Source organism: Typha angustifolia, chromosome 5 (genome assembly GCF_048772165.1).
Source record: "Typha angustifolia cultivar Huaian chromosome 5, ASM4877216v1, whole genome shotgun sequence".
Classification (NCBI taxonomy): Eukaryota; Viridiplantae; Streptophyta; class Magnoliopsida; order Poales; family Typhaceae; genus Typha; species Typha angustifolia.
The window spans coordinates 1,931,654-1,954,570 of record NC_133243.1 but is presented as its reverse complement, the minus strand read 5'-3'; the positions used below and the strand labels follow the sequence as shown (position 1 = coordinate 1,954,570).

The 22,917-nt window shown below is 37.2% G+C and overlaps 1 protein-coding gene across 9 annotated transcripts in view; it reads left to right on the top strand.

The window, feature by feature from the left end:
* LOC140760111 (telomerase reverse transcriptase) overlaps window positions 1-22,917 on the top strand; it is a 75,815-nt gene that overhangs the window by 20,864 nt on the left and 32,034 nt on the right. For 8 of the 9 annotated variants that reach the window (XR_012104333.1, XM_073096932.1, XM_073096928.1 and 5 more), the window contains 6 exons: window positions 1,158-1,284; window positions 2,304-2,442; window positions 3,040-3,178; window positions 14,152-15,465; window positions 16,950-17,623; window positions 17,920-18,189. Coding sequence is in view for 8 of the 9 variants with exons in the window: in XM_073096932.1 (XP_072953033.1) it covers window positions 1,158-1,284; window positions 2,304-2,442; window positions 3,040-3,178; window positions 14,152-15,465; window positions 16,950-17,623; window positions 17,920-18,189 (2,663 nt within the window). In the remaining variant the exon portion in view is untranslated. Of the gene's footprint in view, window positions 1-1,157; window positions 1,285-2,303; window positions 2,443-3,039; window positions 3,179-14,151; window positions 15,466-16,949; window positions 17,624-17,919; window positions 18,190-22,917 lie in introns of those variants that run through there. The other variant, XM_073096933.1, reaches the window with a different exon arrangement.

Here is a 22,917-nt window from a genome sequence, read left to right as displayed (position 1 = left end):
TCCGAGCTGTATTAAAGATAGATGCAATTCATGATGCTATTGGCAAATAGTTCATATAAAGGAAAAAATATGACTAATACTATTGAACCGATACAATTGAAACTGAATTGATATAGTAGATAATGGTCAAGACCAAAGAACAATTGTTGATACTGGACTGATATGATTGGTATTGGCTTGATATAGTAGATATTGGTCAAAATCAAGGAAAAACTGGTCCCTGCGACGATTTTAAATTAGCATTGGTCGATTTTGAATCGATACTGACTGAAGCCAAGGGAAAACTAGTTTCCCCCAGTTTCTAATCAGTATCGAAAATAACATTGGTAACAATGATGGCCGTTGTTGGATCCATTAGTGATAAATCTCTTAGAGGTTCAAAACAGATTTTATTGATCCGAAATAGATCCATTCAATTTTTTTTACTTTTTCCTATTTCAATCATATTATGGAGTGTTGAATCATTGCTCATTAATATTAATTTTAATGATTATATTCAATCATAATATGTGCATAATGTTTCTATTTGATTATTACTATATCTTTAATAAAATTCAAAAATAATCTAAAGATAAAAGTCTTTAATGTAACCTTTAATACATATCTTCAAACAAAAAACTAAAGGCTGACACGCTGAAGACTCCAAAACATTTTTAAATACTTTAAATGTTTTATTAAAAATATGGTAAAGGTATGCTGGTGGCATGCAGGGGCGTGCCGATGGTGTGCCGACTAGGGACCGGCATGCCCCGTGCCAAGCAGGGATCGGCTTGGTCATCGTTGTGCTAGCCTGAGTGTGCCCACCTTTTGGGAGCTCTTGGAGTTCTGGATGTCTTGGAAAAAAATTTATAGATGTACAGTTGAATGCTTTATATTTAGCAGTTTCTCTACTATTATAGATGATCTTGCATATGGATGTGAAAGTAAGCTCTATAGTGATCTTGTGAGTTTTTAACTCATTTATAGTTCTGAATAAATTTAGAAAGGCATCCAGGTTGGGCGGTTTGTCAAAGCACAGTCATGGACTATAAGAACATTCAATGTCGAGATGCAAATTTACAAGTATTATAGTATATATTTTGCAAAAGTACATTGTCATATGGTTCACTTTACATTCTTAGAAACTTTTTGCTTCTCTGACTTCTAGCTGCATGCAGAATAGTCCACACTGCTTTCATTGCTTGACGATGCGAGCTTCACGGAAAGTATCAACGGATGCTCAAATAAAGAGACAATATATTTTTTATAACAAATCATCATCCTTCTCTATCTTTCCACGAAATCGTATCCTTTTTATGTTACTGATCTCCTACAACAATTAGCAAACAGCATATGAATTTTTCACTGATTCATGTAACTCCATCAATTATACCATTCTGCTACATGAGAGACTCTTTGCATGTATAATTGATTTGAAATATGAGAAGTTTTGCCTTTTTTCGTTTAGTTTTTAAGTATACTATAGACAAGAAGTTGACAGGTTTAGATGAAAACTATTAAAGGAGTGAAATTTATGCCAAATATGGTATACTGTATTTTTTTTCCATTCAGAAGTCTGTTCTATTTATTTCCAAACATATATCTTATACAGCATGTGCCTTGCTTGGCTTATATTTTTCTTAATGGTTCTATCTTTATTTTAGTGTCAGCCACAATTTCTAATGATGTGTAAAAACTTTGGATCACACCAAATCTATCTAGACTAATTACCTTTCTCCTCATTTCAACTCATAGGAATTTAAAACTATTTTCTAGATGTGTCTTTGGTTCATGTTTCTTTTTCCATCACAAAAGGTCATGTTTCCTTTTACATCACAAAAGGTAAATAACTAGTCAAGGTTTGGAATAGTAATATCAGTATCGGTATCCGGCTTTTTTTCAATTGCACAAAATTCAAAATTATGATATAAAATGTTGGGAAACCATAAATATTCAAGGAATGATACAAAAAGAAATTTGTTTTTTCACATAAAGAGTGTAATATTCAAAACCAGATCGAGCTCCATGGTGAATATCATAAATATCCGTGTCCATCGTCTTTGTCATCGTTACAAGACAGTAATAATAGCGATATCCACTGAAATAACAAATATGCCTCATATTCCACATACTGCAATTGTTTCATATTCATTTACTCCAGTTTTTTTAAATAGGTATCCTAATTTGAGGTCCCATGAAATGCAGAGTCATGTTCATATTTTCCTGTATTAGGTAATTTTTCTATGACTCCAGTGAGTTATTGTACGGATTATTGTGCATCGATTTAGGTATTTCCTGCTATACAATCCTTTCATGATATATAGACATTCTTAATAGATTAAAACCAAATGATTCTGGGGCACACTCACTTATGAAGCATATCTTCGGGTTTCCTGATAGCTGCTTGAATTTCCTGCCTTGCATATGTTATGGTGGCTCCACTACCTACAAATCCGATTGCTTGTGAGTAGCAACTTATAGTACTTTATAATTCCTTGTTTTCATATAATTAATTATTCTACATTAAAATTTTTAAATTTCTGTTGGAGTACCCAAGTATAATCTCGTCTTTCTTCTGTTACTGCTGCATGAATATTACGATCATGGAAGACTTCTCATGATGGAAAGTCTCTTGCCTATAAACCTTTGAGAGCTGCTTAACTCTGTCTCTCTGTCTCTGTCTCTGTCTCTGTCTCTCTCTATATATAATGTGATATATGCAGGACACTATATGCAAATTTTGAGCTTTTAGAGAGGCATGCATGCAAGTTCTTGACATTTAGATTGGTACATCTGCAGACATTAAAACATTTGAAGGGCTTCAATACCATTCTTGATTGTCATCCTTTCACTAGATGGCTCCACCTTGATATCTTGTAGCTAATTTTAAGATGTTACTGTAATCTTTGGCAGAACTTGGCCATTTTTAAAGAAGATTCTGTCCCCAGCACTTGCGTATATTAATCTTCCTTTTTTCTGAATTTTGGCCTATGCTTTCATTATTATTTTTTCCGTTCTTTTTCCAGCTCTACCTAATAACGAGTAATTTGGCATCATCAGGTATCACATACTTCTGTGTCTTCTGAAATCTGTTATACGAAATGCCAGACGTTGCCAGTATAGGAAGTTACTACTTAAACATTGCAATGTTACAGATTTGAAGCAATTCAAAGAGGATGACAGCGACTCAATTTACGAGGTTTGCATAATTTCAGAGAGTTTTCTGAGCTCCAGGATTTGATATTTATGCAGCTAGTGTACATGTATCACTACTTGATCTTTGATTCTTTATTACGCTGAGCATATCTTCTTCTTTTGGTAATGCCTAAATGTCTAGTCTTCAAACATGGAGGACCTTAATTGAAGTTGTATACATATTTCAGTTGATTTGTAGGTGAATACTGATAAAAAGCCTTTCTTTGATCTGTAGATTTTAGTAATACTAGATTTAGGCATCAAAATTTAACTTTTGTGAGTAGACAAAAGTTGGGAAAGAGAGAAAATCTCAAAATTTATTAAAAATAAATTGAATTTTTATGACCATAGGCCTACAAGAATATGTGCAGAATAACCAAGGTTCCCGGGATCGGTATCGGCCGTCTAGAAAAACGATACGTATTGGCCGTTTGTATCGGATCAGACTATTTTTTAATTATATTAAATTCTAAATATTATTTAAAAATGCAGAAAAATGCAGAAAAATTTAGAAAAAATGACAAAAAATAAGAAAACAAAAATTACTCACATATGAAGTCTAAAAACTTAAAAAAATGTATTAACTTATTCAAAATTTAAAACTTTGTTGAATACCGACCTGGTTCTCGTAAATTTCTAGTCTTCATCATCATAATCACCATAAGTTGTAAATATTGATATTTGGGACCTGATGCTCCAAAAAGTGATTCTATCATACTAGTCAAATTGTATGGATCTTGTTGTGTGACTTGCGTTTGAGGAGGATAATAATCAGCATTTGGATTTTGTGTCTGAGAATACTGAGGATACTGAGGATAATAACTAGTATATGGATCTTGTGATTGCTCTAAACAATAAATACTCGATGTACTATAATCATAGGAACCAAAATGCATCTCATGACGACGCCGCTGATATGTATATATATCCTCAGTTTCTCTGTCTTCACTCCTTATGCCTCCTTGACTTTCCTCAACAAATGTAGATGGAATGATCTCATCACCATATGTATCATCATGACTATGTCTGTCTTCACTCCTTATGCCTCCTTGACTTTCCTCAACAAATGTAGATGGAATGATCTCACCACCATATGTATCATCAGGACTATGACTAGTACTATTAGGTATACTATCTCTCGCTGCTGAATGACTTGTACCAGCCTCTGCCCTCGTCGTGGTCTCTCCCAATATTTCATCTAACCATGGGTTATCTCTATCTAATAACCTGTCATTTATTTCTCTCATGGAGTCAAGTGGTCTTCTTCATCAAAAACATGATTTAAATCAATCAGTTGTTCATTTTCTGCCTTTCTTCTTAAATTTTTCTCCCTCAATCTCATATTATAATGACAAAAAACTAATTTCTCCAATCTTTCCATTGTCCATCGGTTACGTGTTTTTGTGTGGATTAAGGAGAAAGTAGTCCAATTTCTTTCACACTGTGATGAAGACACAGTTTGACTTAAAATCTTCTTTGCTATTGGCGTCAAATTTGGTGCCTCCTCCCATCCATAAATAGACCACCATCCACCATTCAGCTGGAGTGTTATGAGATATAGTTGCAACAACTTTAGCAGTACTGAATTGCCCAGCTCTCAATCTATATCTCTCCATCTGAAATCAGAAATATATTATTAGCTTATTGATTATATTGATTATTGAAAGTTAAAATTTGAAACAAATAATAAGAAAATTATTTAATTGAATCATAACTTACTTTTTTATCGCACAGGATTTGTTTATGAATATCGCACTGATACTTGAATCCATGAACTTATTGTAAAGTCAAAAGAAAATAGATACATAAATATTTACATTAGCATATTATTAGACTAAGCTATTTGATTATGCAAAATTACTAAAAATAAGATCTAGTTGTAGTGTTTTGATAATTTGCTACACTAAAATATGAGACAATTCTAAGACATATCAAACATCAAAACTCAAAAAGTGACACTAATCTGAAGTCAAACTGAACTTAGTTCACATTCTCCAATTTCAATTCAAAATAATATTTTTCATTTTTCTTTCAGTTTCTCTCTCTATTTTTATGTCAAACCAATGTTATATTGCAATAATGGCTTTCATATACGTGTTAGGTAGCCCTTTTTTGTAAAGCAACGTATGAAAGATAAAAGATAGTGTTAAAAAAATGAGTGCATGGTGTCAAACTGGATACAATCAAGACGACTTTCACACTATAAACGTAGTTGCCCTTTTCATGATCTTTCTATAAATACTAATAGAAGGTCAAATAGTGAAAGTCAAACTATTAAGATAGACATTTAGAGAGAAACTAAAAGGATAATTGAAACACCCAAACCTCAAAATACACGTGTAAACCGCGTGGGTAAATCCCTCCACGCGGTGCATCACATGACCTGTCAGTACAAGGATTTCACAAGGCACACAACAACACAATTTCACTATAAATAAACTAAACTATAAGAGTCCGGATACAAGTTTCACAGGCCACAACAAGCCTTCCAAATATACATCAAAAATACAATGCTAAAGTCTAAAATACAACATCATCATAACGCCCTCGCAGGGGCTTAATACAACTAACATACATACTGAAAAGGAAAAACAGCTACTCCTCGCTACCCGCACCTGCGTCCCCTAGCTCTGAAATAATGCCACCACGAGGTGGTGAGCTTACAGCCCAGCGAGTAGGATCCATACAATCTAAAATAATAAAATCACAGGTGTATATCCAATGTATGCCTATATTTGCTAACAATAACGATATGCTTGTTGAAATGACTTACCACAAATTACTAAATCAATGAAATTGATAAAGATTACCAGTCACTATCCTGGAACATGCTAGTTCCTAAACGTATCACGATAAGTTCACATAGATATAAAGCTTGATACAATCTCTTATTCGTACACATCTTAATCATAGGTTTTACATGTTATGCATAGCAATAAAATAGCAGTTTAGTCATCTTATGCCTATCAAAGCATTAATCATACTTATCATCGCTCACCGAGCTATTCACCACACAGGGTAAATACTCTCAAAAAACAATCAGCCATCATCTCATACATCGAGGGGGGATATATACACATCTAGCGGTAATGTCATCTACATGTGTATGGTGACACTACATGTGACTGGTTGTCTATGGCCGTCAGACTAAGGACCCCGATCGTAAGCCCATATCTCACTCTCTCTAAATCATCACCGCCCTCGGCGGGAGAATCGGGAGCCCTCGGCTTATCAACAGACGCCCTAACCCTGCGTCGTCGGGTATCGCTAGAGTTATATTCTCGCCTCACAATCATGTTCTTCTATCATCATAATCTAGTCCTGACTATGCAGTATAACTACCTGAATGCCACACAGGCTTCCCGACCTTAGGTGTAGGCCGCTAATAGTATAGTCATATAAGATACACTCTACCCTTAACCCTGGACTGAGTGAGTAAGGGTACTACCTAGTTAGAATTCGACTACTAATGATAGGTGGAAGTGGTGCAGTGTCTATGGGTGTATAAAGCATGTCATAGTCATCCTGATCGTTATATTCTATATTCACAATAGATATATATGCAAGAGTATATCATACAGGATACATGCAAAACATATCACGCTAATGCTTATACTACATTAACAATCTCATAATATCATGATGAGCAAGTTATCAATAACTGGATATGTAAAGATATAACATGGTGTACTAAATGCATGCATTAATACCGACATTTCCTACAGTGTCATAACAAGTATAATGACTGTAATTATATTATTCTAGATTTGTATAACTCTACTCGCCTGGGGGATTTCCACAGTATGGTAAATCTCGTCAGCTAGCCGGCTCCTCCGGAATCCCAAAATTTCCCTCATGCGGTGTCAATCCTATTAATTCACGCAAGTAAGCTATACGTTAGATTAGCGAACTAATAGAATTAATTATTTTATTTGAGCATTTATGTTTGGCAAATACATGAGTCAAGGGTCTCCTAGGGCGAGTCTTATGTTATCCTAAAATTCACATGATACTAACTTGTCATTACGGGGGTCAGGCAAATTAAATTAGGTGGAAAGAGATAAACAGGGCTATGGGATCCAAATGGCCCCAATTGGGCTAGGCTAGAGGTAATGGATTAGGCTGTGGGGAGGGAGGGGGGTGGTGTTGGATTGGGCCCAAGCCCAACTCAGAAGATAAGGAGGAGATAGCTCGTGGGCTGCAGTTAGATTGCAGCCCACGGGCTCCGTGGGCTCCATGGGCTGCGGCTGGACCGCAGCCCAGTAGGGGTGTGGGTGGGGGGTTAAACCACCCCTACCCTCGCACGCCTTTCCCTTCCAAGGGAAAGAGACAGAGGGAGGGAAGGGGAAGGCTCACAGGGCCGGCGGCGCAACACGAGGCCTGTGGCATGGCCACGAGACCGACGGGTGGTAGGGGGAAAGAAAAGGAAGACGGGAAGAAAAGAAAGGGGGAGGAGGGCCTGACGGCGGCGGGCCGCGCTCCATGGCCGACGGCCATGTGGGGGGATCCTTCCTTCCTTCACGAAGGGCCCGAAGCCCAACTAGGGAGGGTTTCTCTCCTCCCACCGGAGCCCTCGGACTGGCGGCCGGACGCGGGGCTGCGGCCACCGAGGGCGTTCGCGAGAGGGAGGGAAGCTAGCTAGCGAGATTAACGACGAGGTTGAGGCTTACCGCAATCCGCGCGCTCGGCTTCGTCGGCAACTCGCGAGAGAGGGAGAGAGGTAATGTGGTGGAGGAGGAAATGGGGGGAGGATCGGGGTGGCTGTGGTGATGGGAAGGGGATAAGGGAGATGGGAAGGTGGCGTGCACGACAAGGGAAGGGGAAGAAGGAGAAGAGAGGACGCTGGGGGGCAGGCTTCCGTGACGCACGTGCTAGGTGCATGCGTCAGGGAAAATTTTTTTTTTTAAAAATTAATTGGGGTGTTAGAATAATGCTCACACTAAGGATGAATCATAATAACTACAATGGATAAAGATGACAGAGTTTTTAAAAGTGAATAAGGCACTTAGAAATAATATACCAAATATTTATACATGTGACTAATACTCCAACAACAATTCTTTCATAAGATGACTTACTCATAAGCTGACTTACTCATAAGCGTCATTCTAATTCAATAAGCGCATCACATTTTGAATTTTTTTTCAAGATATGCAAGTGAAAACAAAAACAAGAAACACAAAACAACCAATACAAACTAAATCCTGAATCACTCAATGAATCGTTAGAAAGTTTAGCAGATAACAAATAGGTGATTTTCCAATATTGTCTCAGAATTATCATTTTTGGTCCGAGTCATCTATGAAAAGAGAGAGCTTAAAGAGAATCGGCTTCTCTCTATCGATAGATTTCACCAAAAACAAAGAATCGCGTTTGAACGCCCTTGCGAACGCCTGTATCAGGTTCGCAAAAACAGAGAACGCAAAATGTACGTTCGAACGCCTGCATCGCGTTTGCACATACAGAGAACACATTTTGTGCGTTTGAATGCGATCGTCGGGAATCTTCTAGAATTAGGGTTAATAATTGTATTTTGGCTTGTTGGCTAGTCTCTATAAAGGTGTGGATGACAGCCAAAATTATAATGTTATTGGATTATTGATTTCTTGCCTCCTATCTTCTCTCTATTCTCTCTACCCCAATCTCCCTCCTCTCTCTTCACCAACCGACCATCTCTATCGTTGGCAAAGTTTCTCCTAACTTCAAATCATCCTCGACTATTATCAGAAATAGATAAATAAATACAAAAAAAAAATAGAATCCATGAGCCAACAACTATAGCTCAGTGAGTGGAATCCACGCAAAAACCAAATCAATTTTTAATCATAATACTGCTGAACAAAATTAAACTAAAAGCAACAATATCCATAACAATATGTAATAGGCATGCTCTTTAAATAATAACAATGATAACAATAGAGAGAGTCACAACTTGTAACCTTGCACGGTTTCAACATATTAACATCTTTTCAATATTTATACTATCATATGTCTCAATGGGTCTAAACCCTATGGATCCACATCAACTAGAAGTCACTTCGAGATGACGTTCGGGACTTTTCTTCATAGCTGATTTAGTTAGGGTCATCAAATGGTATCACCATGCGATCAACACACTCTGTTTTTTGCACTAACCGTTGAGAGAAGTTAGAGTCAACTAGGAAATTTTCTCATTCATCCTAGGACTGTTTCCTAACCCCGCTAGAGTCACCTAAGAGAGTCATCGCAGTGATCTAATTTAGGACTTTCCCCTGGACTTCCAGATAGATTTGAGTCATCACGAAAAATCGTAAGCGATTTATATTAGGACTGCTCTCTAAGTCGTACCAATACTAGTCTCATTTTTCTTTTCACAAATTTCAATATTTGCACGAAGTATGGTGATGCATCGAGTATAATGATTAAATGCACACAGAAAATATAACAATTAAATTTTTGCACGTACGGATAAAATAAATAGATTTGCACACAAGAATTGTAACAATTAAATTTTTGTACATAAGGATGAAATAAATAATTTGCACACAAAAAATTTACATGGTCCGACAAAAGTACTGTTAGAACCAGAAATAAAAAAAAAAAAGGGGTTGAGAGAGGAGGGTGCACGTGCTCTGCACGTGCAGCCCCTCCCCTCTCCCTCTCCAGCATGCATCGAGGCGTAGAGAGAGAGAAATCACGCCTAATCCGGATCGGATTAGGTCTATATTTCCTTTCTAATCTAAATTAAAACCCTAATATCTGCTTAACCATCTTAACCCTCTTCTCTCTCTTCTTCCTCCCCTCTTTCGCTTTCTTCTTCCTCACCGTCGGAGTTGTCGCTGTGGGATTGGCCCGCCGGAGCACTGCCGGAGCCATCGGACACCACCACGCGACTCGTTGGTAAGCCCTCTCCCACCCATGAATTTTAATTAAAGTTTCATAGAGTTTAGTGAAAATACCTATTTTTTTGTGGGATGTCGGTTTCGCCGGCAACTCACACCGGCCGGGGGCTTCGGGTTGTTGATGCTTGTGCTCAAGGGCTCCAAGCCGTTGGCCTTGCGCCACGGTTGCCTTCTGGGAGAGCCCTCGTGGCTCTAATCACCGTCGACTGTGAGTTGGCCGTGGTTGTCGTCGTCGGCAACTCCACCTTGTGTGGTTGCTGTGGCCATGTTTGTGATGGGGGGGTGGGGGAAGCTTAGAGTTGGCTAGCGACCGCCGACGGCGGCGGTCGCCAATGGACTCTCCCTTCCTCTCTTTTTTTTCTCTCTCTCTCTCTCTTCAGCTTGGAGAAGACAGACTCGGGCAACCCGAGTCTGATCTTCTCCTTTTTAGTGTTTGGATTCGGGTCGGGTTGGATCCGAATCCAAGGAACCCGACCCGGTTCCATTAGCTAATTGGATTGGGCCTTGGCCCAATCCATTTAGGTGATGGTTGGGTGGGCTGCGGGCCAACTGCAGTCCAGCCCAACTGATTTGGGCTTATTTTAGCCCAAATTAATTACTTTTGGGTTAAAATTATAAAAAGATTTTTATATTTGTTTTAATTAAAAAAATATTATTGTTATTTATTATTTAAGGTGGTGATTTTTAGTACGTGAGCTAGAGATTTGAGATTTCGATTGTCTTGCCTAGACTCAGGTGAGTGGGTTCACTCACATGTTTATTTTATTGTATTTCGTAGTTTTGTCAGACCATGTAAATTTTCTGTGTGCAAATTATTTATCACCCTTATGTGTAAGAATTAAATTGTTGCAATTTCTGTGTGCAAATATATTTATTTCATCTGTATGTGCGAAAATTTAATTGTTTTATTTTCTGTGTGTATTTAATCATTATATTCAGTGCATCACCATACTTCGTGCAAATATTGAAATTTGTGAAAAGAAAAATGAGACTAGTATTGATACGACTTAGAGAACAGTCCCGGTATAAATCGTTGGTGATTTTCCGTGGTGACTCAAGTCTATCTGGAAGTCCAGAGGAAAGTCCTAAATTAGATCACCGCGGTGACTTTCTTAGGTGACTCTGGCGGGGTTAGGGAACAGTCCTAGGAAGAATGAGAAAATTTCCTAGGTGACTCTAACTTCTCTCAACGGTTAGAGGAAAAGACAGTGTGTTGATCACAGGGTGATACCCTCTGATGACCCTAACTGGATCAGCTATGAAGAAAAGTCTTGAGTGTCATCTCGAGGTGACTTCTAGTTGATGTGAATCCACAGGGTTTAGACCCATTGAGACATATGACAGTATAAATATCAAAAAGATGTTAATATGTTGAAAATGTGCAAGGTTACAAGTTGTGACATCTCTCTATTGTTATCATTGTTATTATTTAGAGAGCATGCCTATTGCATATTGTGATAGATATTGTTGCTTTTAGTTTAATTTATTCAGCATTAATATGAATTAAAATTTATTTGATTTTCGAGTGGATTCCACTCACTGAGCTATAGTTGTTGGCTCATGGGTTCTATTGTTTTTTTTGTATTTGTTTATTTATTTCAGGTAATAGTCAGCGGGGCGACTGAGCGAGATGTACCCGGACTTCACCTCTACTTAGGATTCACCTATTTACTTTTTCGCTCTTTTGATTTTATGTTTTAGATTAGATGTTTTATTTATTTAGTTTAGAGACTCAAAAACATTAACATTGTGTTTTATTTTAATTTATTTTTATTGTAATTATTTATAAAATTTAATAAAGCATGTTCTCATTTTATTTATATATTAGAGAGTATTAATAAGGCTTCGTGTATCTCAAGCATATTGAGATGCATGGCCGGTCATGATTCCTATTTTGGGTCGTGACAAGTATGAAATATAATAAAATAAATATGTGAGTGAACCCACTCATCTGTGTTTAGGCAAGACAACCGAAATCTCAAATCTCTAGCTCACATACTAAAAATCACCACTGGGGAGGAGTGTGGTGGTCCCAAATTCCTCCGGTGATGCTCCGGCGATCCGATTCCACAGCGACGACTCCGACGGTGAGAAAAGAAAGAAAACGAAGGAGGAGAAGAAGGCTGGGGGGGGGGGGGTTGAGGAGAGAGAGAAGATTAGGGTTTAATTTATAGATTAGAAGAGGATCAAATCTAATCCGATTCGGATTAGATGAAATCCCCCTTTTTCTGCGCCTCGTCGTGTACCGGATGAATTTCAAATTGGTCCAAGGAAAATTATGCATTGTTGTTCTTATTGATTGTTTGTATAGTTGTAGATATTAAAGATCCTAATGGTCGGTAAATTTCAGAAGAAAAGTCATTATTTGGTGATTGACAATTCTCTTATAAATTAAACAGAGAAATATTCAACTTTCATGATTTGTTCTGACTGACTGTAGATTTGTCTACCAAACATCTCAATTTTAATTGTGTCAAGTCATCAATTCATGGGAATACATTATTGGTTGCTGACTTATTCGAATCAGAGAAACTCATGACGAGTTGCCATGCAGTAAAGTGTTTCATGCAGGAGCATAAAGTTCATTGAAGATTTCATATCAGAGACTCATCAATTAGTCTTTGACATTCTAATTGAGTCAATGTAGTTGACATTTGTTATTTTGGTCCTGTTTCTGATTTATGTCATTTATTTAGGTTATTATTATGTATTTTCAGATATTCTATATTTAGTCTATTTAGGCCTTGATTTAAAGCCTTTGGGCCACTAAGTTACTATTTGATAGGTTTTATTGTTGGGCAAGGTCTGTTTTGACCTAATCCAAATAGGAATTTGAGTTTTTTTAATGGTTTTTCATGCACCTCTTATTAGAAAATGGGATGGATATATCTTGTAATGATGTTTATTGCTTATTGCTAGAGAAATAAAGAAAAGAGATGCTCTGTTCTTTTTCTTCCTTTGCATGAAATGTTGACTCGTATGAAGCCAACCCTCTATGTGATTTCAGTGAGCCAGAGTGAGTTTGGAAGTTATTCCTTTCCTATGTTGTTTCTTCTTCTCTTCTCTTTTTTCTTTTATTTTTTCTTATTTTTCTGCTTTATTTCTCCGGCAATCTCAGTTTCTGTAGAACAGGCCCAACATTGATATATATGTTTGGCCTTTCAGCCTGGATTTTGAAGCCTATAACCTACAAGCACTATTTCTTATGCTTTCCCTATATCTATACCCTGAACCTATTCATGTTTGATCCGCAAAGTGTTGTAAAATCTATTTGGATTACCTGAATGGCTGAATAGTGAAGACAAAATTCCCCTGCAGCCCTCTAAAAGAGCCCTGTTTGATTTTAAATTAACATGATATCAGCAACCATTTTCTTCCTATATCCATCCTTGATCAGTTGGGGATCAAATCTGTAAGGTCCTACACTACTTTCTTGTAGAGACAGATGTTTGGTCTCATATGTTGTTGCTTTTCTTTGGAAGTTTATTGATAATGTAATACACAGATAATCTTTTGCTTGGAAAGCATCACTAAATTATGTCCTACTTGTACTTTCATACTAGTTTCAAGTTTCAACACATAATTTGTTGGTACATCAATGAAAAGTGGATCTTAGACTTAGAATGGAGTTCCAAAAGGCCAAGTAAATGAAGAGTGAGATGATTGGAAGTAGTGAGAAATTGTTGAATGGCTCGATTTATTTTGTGGACCTGATAGAAGAACTAATTTCAGCTCTCCATTAATATCAACGATGTTGCCATGTCCACAAAATAAATCAACACTAGGCACATGGAACTTATGGCCCTATAGAGAGAACTACATTGGTTGGTTCTGTTCAGATTTTTCATAGCTGACATTGCATGAACAATGAAAGATTAGCTATAGAAAACAATATAACTCCAAATTTTATGTTGAGTCTCAAGTAGCCTGCTATTTTTTTTTTTTGGCCAAGTATTCTAAACTACCATTATTTATGTAGTTTGATGTGTGATGAAATGTCTGCAAAGTGCATTAGGCTGATATGCCATTCAGACTTTGTGCAAATTTAACTCTTGTAATCAATTTCTGATGTTTTGACATATCTTGTTTTGTTAAGGCGGTGAATGGAAAAGTGCAGATGGGGAAGGATATGAACAATGAACAACAATATGCATCAAGCGGTATCTTTGCTGGATGTCCTAAAACATTGACTATGCCGAGTAAGCGGCCTCACTTAATCACTTCACAAGATTTTGATCCAAGTTTTGAACCATCCAAATCTTTCTGTAAAAACCAGCATGTGGTTTCCTTTATATGGGCTGCCTCTAGAAGCATAATTCCTGTTTCTCTGCTTGGGAGTTCTTGTAGTTGGAGATCCCTGAGAAAAAACATTTGGAAGTTTGTACAGTTGCGCAGATTTGAAAACTTTCATCTAAAAGAATGCATTCATGGGCTAAAGGTTTCATCTTATCCATTTCTTGCAAAAGTTGGACTCTATGACTGCTGTTGTAATAATGGGACTAGGTATGAAACTGACAATGGCAAAAGATTAAGGGATACCAAGATATCCTGCAACATCAAAGCAATGATTCGTGAGAATTTATTTCATTGTTGGATGTATTGGTTCTTTTCTTTCATGGTAGTTCCTATGATCAGTGCCAACTTTTATGTAACAGAGAGAGAATCCAAGAGGCATGATCTATTTTATTATGCAAAACCAGTGTGGAAGAAGTTACTCAGTAGAGCCATTGCATGCTTGAAAGAGCAGCATTACAGGCTTTTGGATCACGCATTTCTCAGAGATGTATTCTGCCAAAGAGCATTTGGTTTCTCAAAAGTTAGATTTCTTCCGAAAGAGAAAAATGTCAGGCCACTAGCAAATCTTAAAGCACCATCTAGATTACAACTTCCTTGTCATGAGATTAGTTGCTCGGCAATGAAAGAGGGAGAGGAAAGAATGCATACCAAAGTAATGAGCAGTGTCAGGAAAAGAAAATTTTTCTATTACAGGTCTGTAAATTCTTCTCTCCGTGAGCTACATGTCATTCTGAGAAAAATTAAGTTTGATCATCCACAATTGTTGGGATCTACAGTGTTCGATTATAATGATGTCTACAAAAAGATGCACCAATTCCTTTCTAAAGTGAAAACTAGAGCAAAGATGATGCCTCAGGTTTTTATTGTTGTTGCTGATGTATCAAAGGCATTTGATTCCATTGATCAGGATATGTTAATGAAAATAATGGAAGATGTTATTGAAAATGGCGAGTATGTTGTAAGGAAGTACAGACAAATAGTATGCACGAAGAAGTCTATGGGTGCTATTCATGACTTACCGTCATATGGTTGTATTAGTGATGGTAACAGCAGTTCTTCTAAGCCTGAGCTTGCAATTCAGTTGACATCTTCCTCTGGCATTTTTGTTGATCAGGTACTCTGTTCACTGTATATGCACTCCTGACTTTGTGGCCTTCTGAGGTGAAACTTTATGTCTTTTAGGGAATCAGCAGAAGAAGATTTGGGTTGTGAACTGTCTATATTACTTCTTGCCAATTGCATCTAAATTATTGTCTCATCATGTTATTTATTTCTGTCATGTTCTTCTATACATTCTTGTGATTAACCATCTACTGTTTGAACATCTATCAAGTTGGAGGAAAGAAATTGCACATTGATATGCATGTCCTTGTTTTCTTGATTAACTTGAAGTCATGGTTCCAAGTTTCGGCCGATCCCGAGTGGGATTGGCCTAAATGGATCGGGATCGGCCATCCATGGCTAAAACCAGTTGCTAGTCAGGATTGGCCGATCCTGCTTGATATGGCTCTCCTATCTTCTCTCTTCTCTCTTCTTTCTCCCTCTCACTTCTCTCAATTTTTTTTTTCATTTCTTCTATCTTTGTTGTGCCCGTCTCTCTCATTTCTCTCTCTAGCCTTTCCCTCTCTTTTCTTTTAATCTTTGTTATTGCAGCAGATTTTCTGCTACAGTAACAGAGAGTTAGAGAGATGAGAGAGTAGAGTGAGAGAGAGGGAGGAAGAGATTGACAGGGAGTAACAGAGAGAGAGAGAAAAAGAGAAGGGAGAAAAAAGAAATGAAAAAAATGAGAAAAAATTGCCTTGCGGCAATAAGAGAGGGAGGAAGAGAGAGGAGGATGGAGAGAAGAAACAAAAAAAAGTAAAATCAGAAAAACAAAATTTGCCTTGCATAAGAGAGAGAGAGAGGAAGAGGGAGAAAGAGAAGGGAGAGAGACGAAAGAAAAAAATAGATTTTTTTTTGCCTTGGCAGTATTAGAGAGAGGGAAGAAAAGAAAGAGAGGGGAAGAGAAGGGAGAACTAACTCAATATTCATCAAAATTTTGAGTAGTTAATGTAGTTTTTAAATTTTAGGCTTCATATGTGAGTAATTATTATTTTCTTAATTTCTTGTCATTTTTTTTAAAAATTTTTAGAAACTTTTCTGCATTTTAAATAAAATTTAGATTTTTTTAAATTAAAAAATAGTCTGATCCGATACGGATAACAATATGGCTGATATAATCTATACAGGCGATATGTATAATATTTTTGGATGGCCAAATCCCGATCCCGATACGGAGTAACCTTAATTGAAGCATCCTGTTATTAGGCCAAGTGTTTTTAGTTCTCTTGTCAACTTTTTTATCCTCTGTTCAAATCTGCTTAAACCAGGAGATTGATCAAAGAAATTTAGGGCACAATTAAGTATCATGTGAGCACCTAAGAAGTTATGTTTTTCTGGTTTGTGTTGTCTTGGGGTTTTACCATTGTGTGTTATTTCCTATCTCTCGAATAAATTCAATGTTCTATGATAATTTCAGTTTGTATCTTTGGATTTGTCCCCTAGAATAGTGGATCTAATAGATTAATGCAGCTGATTATCCAATTGTCTGTAACATAGGCAGATATTCAGAAGATTACCAAAGAAAAGCTTCATCATCTTCTATTTGAGCATGTGAAGCGCAATGTATTAAAGCTTGATCAGAAATTTTATGTGCAAAAAGTTGGCATATCTCAGGGAAGTTTGTTATCTTGCCTTCTTTGTTCTTTTTACTATGGTCACATGGAAAGGCATGTGATTTTGCCATATCTTGAGAAGTCGTACAAGCAACCAAATGGGAACTCTGAAAAGCACAAAGTGATTAATACTAGTTGTAAATGTGGCAGTAAAGGTTGCAGTGTGGAGCAGGACATCTGTTCATTGTCGGGAGTAGAAACTATCGGAAATTGTGTACAAAAACTAGCAAGGGCTATTAAGTTGGATAAAAATCATGCAGCAAATGAATATGACAATGAGAATTCACCAGACAATTTGTTGGTTAGGCTGATTGATGATTTTCTTTTCATAACTACTTCAAAGAAGCAAGCTACCAGTTTCTTAAACAGGATGAGAAGAGGATTTAGAGATTATAACTGCTTCATGAATAACAGTAAATATGGTGTTAATTTTGATTTACAAAAGAACAAGCCTTTTCTTAATAGGGTATATACAGGTGATGATGGTAAATCATTTCTACCTTGGAGTGGCTTGCTTCTCAACTGCAGAACTCTGGAAATTCAAGCAGATTACACAAGGTAATCTTTTGCTATGTTAGCAGTTAGTTAGGTAATATAATCTTCTTCTTCTTCCCTTATGATTAATTATATTTAAATACTTTTTCCAAATGCATCACAATTTAATATGTACCTGAAATATGAAATATGTCTGAAGGCTTTGGATAACAAACTTTGCTAATTCTTCAAACTCTGTAGTATTTTTTGTTGCCTAGATGATGTCCAATGTCTGTGTACTGATCTTAACTGGTTAACTCACAATCATATGATGCTGCAGCAACACCATTGTGACCTTAAGATGCTATTTTCTTGAACAGGTATTGTGATATTACTATAAGATCCACTATAACAGTTCAAACCCATGCTCGGCCTGCGTATTATCTAAGACGCAAATTATGTGATTATATGCGGCCAAAGTGTCATCCCTTACTGTATGACTCCAACATCAACTCTCCAGCCATTGTCGGATTAAATGCTTATCAGGCATTTCTTCTATGTGCGATGAAGTTTCATTGCTATGTTTGTAGCATGCCTGGCACCAAATTAAATTCAAGTTACCTGCTGAAGATAATTGAGAGGACATTCAGGTAAGTGACTACAGTATAAATTCTTCTTATCATTATGAAGCAAGAATATATTACATAATCATCAAAAAGACAAGAAAAGGGTCACTTTTTCTCTCGTAAGAAATAGAGAATAGGATAATTATTAGTATCTCATTATCTCGCCTATAAGTTGAAACTTCACTTGGGGTAGTGAGCATGGGTGGAGAACCATTCAGCTCAAAATTCATGAAAACAAGTTGGACGGACTACTGATAATCACCAAGACCTCTCCATGAAGAGAGGGATAAATTATTACTTGCATGTCCATAGTATTTAGGGTGCTTTTTCTTTTGATACATAGTGGATTTACCCTAATTATATTTGGATTGAAGAATGTACAAGAAGTGGATACAATAATTTATAATTTGCAGATATTTGAGAACTCCTCAAAGATGACCGAACATTTGCTTGGATAGTAGGGCTCCCATTTCCTTCAGAAATGTTATACTTCTATCATGAATCTAGAGATGGTCTTGGCAGTAGATTGAAATAATCAGTTTTTTTTTCTCTCCCGCCAGATTTTTTACCATATTATGACCAAAAGCATGTGTAGACTTTTGCGGGTAGGGGTGGGGACAGATGCCCTCCAATTAGGTGGTTACTCCAAAAAGATGGCCATAAGTAAAATCTAGAGTCTTGAGGACAGTATGGTGAGCACATTTTTGCAATTGAAGGTGGGAACTAGATTCATCAGCTTCTCCACAGAGCGGATAGGTGGAGGTTCCATGAAAGCCTTTCTTTAGCAGATTATCCTTAGTATGTAGCCTGTTGAGTTGTACTATCCAGAGGAAGATCTTGAGTTTGGATGGAACAGTTAAAGTGCATATAAAAGAAGCAAAGTCTGCAATAATTCCCAAATAGTTTAGTAAATTGTAATATGATTTGGTAGTGTGCCTTCGGCCATGAAATGCCAGGTGATTGTGTCTCGGTTTATTGTTAGCTTTTTTAATCTCTAGAGAGTTTGGGTGCCCTGAGGTTCCCTTTTAGCTTCTGAAGAATATTCTGTGTAATACTTTAGTAGGTAGCCCAAAACAGAAATGAAGTAGGACAATAATGCTGAAAGAACCGAATTTAAAAGACTTAGCGTGCTTCCAATTGAGAGCGATTTTTCTGTCCACCTCCCAAGCCTCTGGTCAAATTTGTTGATGATAGGATACCAAGCCATTGAAGAGAGTGCACCAGTTTTGAGTGGTAATCCAAGGTATCTTATGGGGAAATATCCAGCCGAGCAATAGAGTGTCTCTATCCTATCTTGTCATGTCACCCCCAGCTATGTCTATCACTCATGATTTTGAGAAATTTATCTTCAGCCCTAAAAAATATTGAAAAAGGAGAGACCGGTTTTAAGGCTAGTGACTAAAAGCTTTATCCGCCCAGCAGAAGAGAGTTATGTCATTGGCAAATTGCAAATTATTGGTTCTCCGATTGGGGCTTGCTCCTTTCAAGATTGATAGGTCCAAAGCAAGCTTGATCATCATCGGCTAGTAGATCGGCAATAGGCATAAACAACATTGGTAATAAAGGAGCTCTGTTTTAGTTCTCTGTGCATTGTGAAGGAGGAAAAAGGATAATCATTGATAAGCATAGTGATGCAGGACAACTTCTGAATTATAGATTTGAGAAGAAGTAGGGAAAGTAATTAAACCTGGGGAATCCGCCAACTAGGGTGTTGGAATCCACCGACTTTAGAATCCACCAACAAACATTTAATATGTGAAATTTCTTAAAATATTCATTAACTAATAAAAGAGGATTATAGGTCTTTATATAAGCAAAACAAAGTAAAAGACAAAAAGATAAGAATAGCCTTAAAAGGCTAGTCAAATCCCTCGTTAAGCCAAAGAGTCATGGGTGCAGCTCTCTTATGCCTACGAGAGTAAACATTACGAATAGTGGTGTTTACAGCAACACTCTCGGGGTGGAAGAAACTCAACCAAGTCGAGTGAGGGTGTGAACGGCTCTGATAGTATTCTCAGATGTTAGGGTCAAGCTGTTGTAACTCCTTTCGAGTGATCTATATACAATTAGACTTTGGTTGACCATGCCATCGAACGAGAAAACGGTGAACCTCCTTTTGCAATAGATGTTATTTGATCATCTAAAATAGCATCTTATTTTTTTTTTTGTGATGTAGATGGCAAATGAGAAGTGGTATGTGGCATAGCAAGTATGTTTGGAAGAGTAGTGGATGTAAAATATGGTTTAGTGAGGATATTCATAGGTGGTTGGTAGGCTACTAACCTCAATTTGAAAAGTATAACTAATGCCATAATTAGGGGGAATATCAATAACATAAGCATTAGTGTCTACACGTTCAAAACTTGCAAAGGTCCTACACTACGAGCATGCAACTTCCGAATAGCTCTTGAAGGGAATCGTCCTGGTCTGTCACGAATCATAACATGATCTCCAACATTGAACTCTTTGGCACGTTTGTGTAAGTTGGCATGTATTTTATACTGGTGATTACTTGTCTCAATTTGCTTAGTGATTTCCTGATGCAAAGAATGAACATGATGTGCAAATGTTTTGGCAGACTCAGAGACTAGCATGAGATGACATGAGCAACAAATCTAAAGGTTTGCATGTTTTAAAATTATGAACAACTTCAAATGGACTTATGCCTATAAATCTATTGGAGGAGTTATTATATGCAAATTGAGCTATAGGAAAAATGACATCTCAAATTTTGTTATGATTACCCACGAGACATCGCAAAAGATTTTCAAGACTACGATTAACGACCTCGATTTGACCGTTGGTTTGAGGATGATAGGCTGTAGAGAATTTCGACTTTGTGCTAACCATATGCCATAAGGATTTTCAAAAATAACTCAAAGCGAACATCTCAATCGGATACAATAGTTTTTGGAAGGCCATATAACTTGACTATATGGGCAAAATATAATTTTGCTACATGTGAAGCATTAGATGTCTTGGCACAAGAAATGAAATGGGCTATCTTAGGGAAGCGATCTATGACCACGAAGATCGAATCATGTTTTTCAAAGGTGTGAGGTAATCCTAGGACAGAATCCATACTTACGTCCTGCCATGGGTGATCAAGCATAGGTAACGGGGTGTAAAGTCTAATGTTTTGTTTTCTGTGCTTTGCTAATTGACAAGTCCTACATTGACTAACTAATTTTGCTCCTTCATGTTTGAGACTTGGCTAATAGAATTGGCTCTCAACTTCTTCGATGATCTTATCATGTCCAAAATGGCCTGATAGGCTACCGGCATGGATCTCCCAAACTCGGAAGTCACGTACGGATATACAGAGAATACAGAGCTTGTTATCCCTAAACAAGTAACGATCCTAGAGGGAATAACTGTCCAAAGCTACGTTCGGATTATTCAACAAAGTAAGAGCGATTTCTCCCAAGTCCAGGCAAGTCGTATAGTCCTCCTTCATTTTGTTAAATACAAGAACTTCGATGCTAATGGTAGAAAGAAGGCTAACTCGTTAGCCAAACACATCAGCCTCCTTATTCTCAATCCCAGCTCTATATTTGAGTACAAAATTTTACTCTGTAAGAACTCGATCCAACGAGCATATCTCGAATTTAATTTCTTTTGAGAATTTAGGTATCCAAGAGCTTCGTGGTTAGAATAAAGTAGAAATTTATGCGGGAGTAAATAATGATGGTAATAGCGCAAAGCTTGAATAACTGCATAGAATTCTTTATCGTAAGTGGAGTATTTTTGTTTGGCCTCATTTAGTTTTTCGCTAAAATAACTGCAAAGAACACCGCCGATTCCGATGCTGGAGGCATAACATTTCACCTCGAAGGCTCTAGAAAAGTTAGGAAGACGCATTACAGGTGCCACTGTCATTTTCCTCTTGATTTTTTTAAAACCCTTATTTGTTGACTTACTCCAATGAAAATTCCTTTTCTTTAAGCGAGCAATGATTGGAGATATGATAGTGCTAGACCCTCGAATGAAGCGTCGATAAAAAGTAGCAAGGTCAGGAAAGCTTCGCACATCATGAATATTTTGTTGTTTTGGCCAATCAATGATTGCTTTGATCTTGTTAGGGTCGGTGCGGACTCCTTCAGAAGTAACCATAAACCCTAAGAAGATGATTTGATCCACAAGAAAAGAACACTTCTTCCTATTGCTATGAGTTAGAGCAGCACGAAGCGCTAGACAGACTTGACACAAATGGTCTAAATGAAACTTTTTTGACCGACTATAAATTAAAATGTTATCAAAATAGACCACAAGAAATTTTTTCATAAATGGTCGAAACATTTGTGTTATAACAAGCATGAAAGTGCTTAGGGCATTAGATAGACCGAAAGAAATCACCAACCATTCATACAACTCATTTTTCATCTTATAAGCAGTCTTTCATTCATTGCCCGGGCGAATTCAGATTTGATGATAACCACTTTTAAGATCAATCTTAGAAAAAATGGAAGCTCCCACCATCATGTCAAGCATGTCATCAAGCCGCGGAATAGGAAAACGATATTTGATTGTTATTCTATTGATGGCTCGAATATCGACACACATACGCCAAGACCCATCATTCTTTGGCGTGAGCAAGGCGGGAACAGCACAAGGGCTTAGACCCATCATTCTTTGGCGTGAGCAAGACGGGAACAGCACAAGGGCTTAGGCTCTTGCGGATGAAATCCTTCATAAGAAGTTCATCCACTTGACATTATAGTTCAGTATGTTCTTTGGGGCTCATTCGATAGT